Here is a 6652-nt window from a genome sequence, read left to right on the forward strand (position 1 = left end):
CCCCCAAGAGAAAAAGGCCAGAGGCTCACCCTGTCTTCCTATTTGGACAGAGTTGTCTCTTGTCTATGTCGGAGTAGTAACGCAAGACTTTTGTGGATCAGCTCTAGCCAGGCTAGGGAAGTTGCAGTGACTATGAAGCAGAAACTCTCTCTCAACAAAGAGCACTAGAAGATAAATTAATGGGTTTCCTTCTAGTGCTTCTCCTTGCTGAGTGAGTATGGAAATGGTACTCGGGTATAGTCTTCTGTGAGCCTTCATGAGCCTGACTTCTCTTTCAAAAGGACCACCAAGAAAACGGCTTCAGTACTGTCACTTGATCTCCTCTCATGGCACTGTCAGTATGCTTTTTTATGGTATCTTGAGGTTATTATTTTTAGCAGAAATATTTATCAAGTCCTATTTAGAAATGTTCTTGCGAGTACCCTTGGCCTGGCTGCCTGCACTGTGCAGTATTTGGGCTGGCAGTTCTGCCATACTCTGCCTAGCTGCTTCTTGTTCTTTGTAAGTAGACTCTTAGCTGCTGCTGTATTTGCAATGATAAGCTTGGCTCTCAAGCTATCTTGTTAGGATCCATCCTCTATGTCACATATGCATCAGTAGGTAAGACTGAGGGTCCAGTAAGCCTGATAGCTTCATCTTGCAAGCCTCATCCCAATTAATGTTCATTGTGGCCTTTGGAGCTGGCTAATTTTGCCTGAGAGAGCTTTTCCTTATGATCCTGCACTCTCAGAAAGGTTTTTGATTGGAACAACAGCTCAAAAACGTAGAATAAGATCTCTCAAGTTTCATGAACAATTTTGTAGGACATGGCTGCGGTAGTGTCCAGCACTGCTTCACCGAACTCTGAACTTCATAGAGAGGGACTCAGATTGGACTTTTGTACAGTTACCAGGTGACTCAAGTAGTCAAGATGACATATCATTGTCTGTAGAGTGAATGGCAGCTGCTTAGTTCAATTTTCCTTTAACAGCCAACTGAAGATGAGCAACTACTTTGGGAAATGACTTGATGGGGCTTCCTGAGGCTGGAATAATGAATAAAAGAATTTTTCTTAATAACAGTTGTGCTCTACTTGGGAATTCCAGGTATTTTCAATATGATGCTGTGATTATAATCTGAAAGTGAATGCCTTAAAAAGTCAGAAAATTGCAACAAATCTCTTTTTGACATACTGAAAAAGTTGTCATGCCATTTCAGTCACCTTCTCTTGAGAAAAATCAGAGCTATCATGCCATTAAACTTCTAGTCAAGCAGAACTGGACAAAAATAATCAAGTTATCTTCCTGTAACATGCTAAGGCTGAAAGCCAGAGTTTTCTTATTAGAATCATACTGAATAGGGGGTGTAGGTTAGAATCATACACATACGGATGCAAGTTAACAATACCTGAAGAATAAATAACTCTAGTTTGCTAAGTCTCTTCTTGGTATGTCTGTCCATCTAAAAATAATATTTTTCAGTCTTAACAGACCAATGAAATGAATAGTACTATTCTACTAGTGTTATTTACAAAAAGGTAGCTTCAATAATCTCTTGAATTTTTTTTTACTTTACCACTTAATTAAAAAAACTGAATAAGTACTTTAATCTACTTAACCAAGAATAATCTAGTGAATAGTGGTCCCATAAGACATTTCTAATAGAGAAAGTTTTGATCCAGATACTTGAAAACATCCATTAGCTGTGTTGTTTTTGTAAGTGTAGTAAATGCTCACATCATCCTGCAGCAGCCCAGATGATAACGCTGCATTTATGTATATCATCCTCATAACAGAGCTACGAGGAACAGGACAATAAAAATCTCTTAAGCCTCAAAAGTGTCTGTCTTCATTATAACCTGCCAGAAAAAAAAGCCTGGAGGAGCTGCAGCCACTGCAGATCAGCAACAACATAATTTCAGATGGGACAGAGTCATAGCTAACAGCCTCTACAGATAAAAAATCAACATTTGAAAAATTTAAGAACTTCACTAAGTTTTCTGTATTTCCTATTTTATTAAATGTTTCATTATATCCAAGATAAACCTCAGAGGATGTCCATACTGCTGAAAGTACTTAATTGTTTTCCACTCTGTTAAAAAAAATGACACGGTGATTAGGTAAATAGTAACTTCTCTTAAACTTTATATCAGGGATGTACATTAAGAAATCAAGATGTTTTGGGATAAATTTTCAGCTAATGTAATTAGGAGAGCTTCATGGAAATGCATTTACAAATTTAAGTTGCTATCCTAAAAATGATTTCATATGGCTGCATGAGCTCATGCAGTGAGAGCCACAGACAGTGTGCAGACTTTATTTCAAAATGTTCTTTAAATAAACTTGTTGCTGTGTGGTCAATTCTAATTCCAAACCTAGCATTACATCAATGAAAAGTAGATCTAAAATAGATTCATCCAGACATTTAATGAAGACCATCCATATCTTAAATGTCAAATGAGCATTACAGATAACCTACCTGCACTGGATGGACACATGAACACATCTTGAATGTGTTCCAGTTATTTCACTTTCAGGAAGCTTATGTTCCACTCCAAGATTTAAAAAAATATTAGTTTTTCATTTATAAAAAGTACAATTTATTAAATATATTATTCCATAATCTATTAGAGCCACATCAGTTATATTGTTATTTAGGCCTTGGGTCAAAGCATCTGAGGAAACTTCTTTTTCTATCTAAGTTTGGAATCCATCATTTGTATAGAAAGTTCCAAAATTTGATAATAAAACTGCTGTTGATGTAAAACATGTAGGCGATTTAATGGAGAGGTCACTATTTTGTGGGGAACAGAGTGAGATGCAATCTTTCTTGCCAGGAAATGATTGTTTGGGCCTTGGAATTATAAAAGGAGTATCTAGAACAAAACATTCCTGAAATACTGTTGGTTTTCTATGCATTTTTGCTAGAATGTGATCTGGTATTGCAGGTACATTGACTGTCCATAATTTGGAAATGGAAGAAACAACAGAGAAGCTTGAAAGATGAAAACTTCAGTCAGCTGAACTGACTGAAAGAAATTCAGCTACATGATTAATGTCACATTCTTAGAAAAACTGTACTTTCAGTGCTACAAAATTATTTCCAAATTGTGTTCTAATTCCAGAAGATAGATGATGAAGAAAAATCAGGGAGAAAAAGATCAAAATTTGCCTGCTGTTGGACTTTAACTTCTAAACTTACCAAACCAGGCATATTCCTATCTCAGTGCTCTCCAAGAACTGTACATGACTGAAAGATCTGGCTGAGAAGATAATATCTGGAGTTAAAAATTAGTGGGTTTCACATTACAACTCCATGGAATAATTCAGCTTTTACTATTACTGAGGACACCTTCTCCCTACCTTTCCCACAACCTCCTTTGAGCTACTTGGAGTGTGTAGAAGAAAACAGATTAACAAGAACCAATACCAAGCCATGTTGCAGATTGATGGTCAGGGCCACTGATAATTCAGCAAGAGTTGTGCTGATAAACCATAAGAGAAAATGGGGCTTAAAAGAGATAACCTACATGTAGGAATAGGCTTATTGTAAATCATGCAGACTAGCAAACCTGACAACAGAAATAGTCATGAATCTTGGGAATTTCTAAGTCTTCCAGGAGAAGAATTCTTAGTTTCTTACACACTCAGTGTGTGTGTGTGTGTGTGTGTGTGTGTGTGTGCGCATCACACTGACGTTACACATGCATCCCTAATGCAGATATTCTAAGCGCTGAAAGCAGAAAATGTTAGTATGCCTGGTAACCAAGTAACTTAGAGAATCCTATAAAAAATAACAAATCACATGATGTAATTCGATATCCTTATGCTTATATGCTTCACTTGCCCATCCTCAGTGTATTCCATAGATTTATTAATGAATTCTACTAATCCATTCATTGATGGGTTCCTTATAGAGATCAACACTCTGTGTGGTCCTTTCAGTTAGAGGTACATAGCATACTGTCACTTCGTTAAGATATACATTGATATGAACACAGCTCTAGTAGCTCCAATACATCAAGTCTGGAGTGAGTTTGAAACTTAAGAGGTTTCCTTGATGAACATTCCCAGGAAACAGAGTGTGTGGATAATGCAAATTAATCAAGACAGACAAATTATTTTTGTTACTTTAATAGTAGCTGCACAGTTTTCCAGTATTCCTTCCTTAACTTCCATTGGCATAATACAACTTGTTCATTAAACACACAGGATAATAATGGATCTGACAGGGTGCAAAAGGCCAGCACCTCTGAAGAAAATGACTTGTTCAAATATCAAGGACCAAACAGTTCTGTTTCACTACATTGGGATACAGCAGGGCTGACAAAAACTTAAAAATTGAAAAATTCAGCTCAGTATAAAGCAGACCTGTGACGAGTATACACTTTTGAGCTTTGGCTTCTGGAGAAAATGTGATGCAGGACAAAACCTGTTCCTGTTCTTACAAGACTGTTTTGAGTTTCCTGAGAAGCTGCTGCTGAGTTTCAGAGGAGACTTAGGAAGCCTAAGAGCCTCTCACTGACTGTTTAACAAATACTGTACAAAACTGTTGAGTCTGTCCAAGGTTCCGAAAGCAAAAGAAGCTGGTAGATAAGTTAAGATTGGTCTTGGTTCTCTTTATCTCATTTCACTGGAAAATATGTCTCCTGAGAAACTGAGTTTGAAATTTCAGTTTTTATACCTTGTCTAGAGATAATCATTCTGTCCTAGTCTGACTAGAATTATTGGACACAAGTTGCTTCACCCCAAACTTACTTCAGTGTTTTTCTATCAACAGATGTATTAACTTCCAGACTTACCTCAGTAAATGAAATATTTGGAAAGGCAAAAATTATGCAAATTCTGTTCTCGTAGATGTGAACATAAGTGCCACTGGCTTCAATAAAAGGTGTTTCCACAAAATAACAAAGCATACGTGAGATGATTCAGATGAATCAATAGACCCTCTTCCTTATTTGGAAAAAAAAAAGACTGTTTATTTATAAAGCAATTTTATTTTCTGTTACTTTATTCTGCACTTCAGTTGTCTAAAAAAGCAGCAATTAATAAGATAGAAAAAAGTAATACCAGAACTCACACCATTAAGAAACAATTTACTGAAACTGCCAGAACGCCTATGTTCCCATTTCGGGGGGTGGAGCAAATTATTTAAGCTCTGCTGTGAAAAATGCGATAGAAAAAGCCCATCCCTGGTTATAGCAACTTTTGATATGGAGTGTTGCTATGTTGCCATCTAGTGATAAAATAGAAAGGTACAATAGATAACGACCAAGGGAGGGCAAACCAAACCTACATAAACAGTACTACCTATCCCATTAACACTCATACTCGTTTCTTGTAGTATAATACATATCATTAATTACATGCTGAGAGTAAACTCTTTAAAGAAAAAGGTAAAGTCACAAAATAGTAGTGAACTTCTTATAATTTGTATTAGGAGAGCGTGTAAAATGGGTAGGGGTCAGATGGCAAATATGCTGCAGGAAACATCTGCAGTTGAGAAGCCCTTGTAAAAGGTAAACCCAGTGTCATTCTCACTACCCCATGACAAAATTTAGCTCTGAAGTATTTGGATTAGCTTCACTGAAGGCCTACATAGGATAAAATTTTACAGATCACAAAACTTGTGACAAATACCTTTTCCACACATAACTCCTGGTATGTTCACATCACTATTATTTACTGGTTTGTTCTGTTTTCTCATGAACTCACAATCAAATAAAACTGTGAGTTTTTGTTGCTGATGACCTGTTGTGTTTTCACGGCACGCTGCAAAATATGGTGAATACTACATACTGAGAGAGGAAAGGAAGTAATTGCCCTAAAATGCAGTAAGCAGTGATAAAAGTAGAGCAACTGACAGTATGAGAGTCCTTATATTATTTCTAGTATTTTTGGTCCAAAATACTAGAAATTACAGTGCAGAAGAGCCAGGGCCTCCAAGCACAGAAGAAATAGGAATTGAAGGAGATGGCACTGCCTAGGGAAGAGCTCCAGGTTTGTCTGGATACATGAATTGGCTTTTTGTGACTGTCCAGACTCACCAAAATCTTATCACAATCCCTTTATTTCTTAGAAAATTTACAATCTTTGCTTGTGAAAAAAAGAAACTCATTTATCCTTTGGAATCCTATGATGTTTCTAAGAAAAAAACCTCCTACAAACGTCACCTGATGGTGGATGCTATAGAACAAGGAGGCTCTGGGATCTTTCACTTTTCCCTCACCTTCCAACCATTTCCTTGCTATCCTATTTCCTATACAGAACATGCAAACCCCCAGTCAAAGCATGACTGTAATATAAGCAAGCATTATAAGAAGGATTAATGCTTTCGGTATTATTTTACCACATATGTTTAGAACTGTATTACTACTGCCATTGCTCTACTACTGCTCATCAAGGGTATACTTAACTGTTGATTCACAGAAAATGCTGAATCCTTCAGCAACTGGTAAAAGAAAATGTCTAAGATGTGGTACTTTGCACAAATACCTGAACTTTATCCTAAACAAGCTAACTGAGACACTGGAAGCAGTTTAATTGCACCCGAATGATATTCTGCCTGAGCTACCTTACTTCCTTTTTGAAATTGTGCCTGAATTATCAGCACATAAAAAATAAATGTGCAATCAATCCCCCACTTAGAAGTCTAGAGAAGGGTGACAAAGAGT

The 6652-nt window shown here is 36.8% G+C and overlaps 1 protein-coding gene across 1 annotated transcript; it reads right to left on the minus strand.

The window, feature by feature from the left end:
• Nucleotides 1–1588: 1588 nt before the first annotated feature.
• CATSPERE (catsper channel auxiliary subunit epsilon) lies at nt 1589–3192 on the minus strand. The gene is given in 4 exon segments (XM_074820530.1): nt 1589–1708; nt 1710–2045; nt 2047–2070; nt 3181–3192. Coding segments are annotated over 4 exon segments (492 nt in total).
• Nucleotides 3193–6652: the final 3460 nt, after the last annotated feature.

This window comes from Strix aluco, chromosome 3 (genome assembly GCF_031877795.1).
Source record: "Strix aluco isolate bStrAlu1 chromosome 3, bStrAlu1.hap1, whole genome shotgun sequence".
Taxonomy (NCBI): Eukaryota; Metazoa; Chordata; class Aves; order Strigiformes; family Strigidae; genus Strix; species Strix aluco.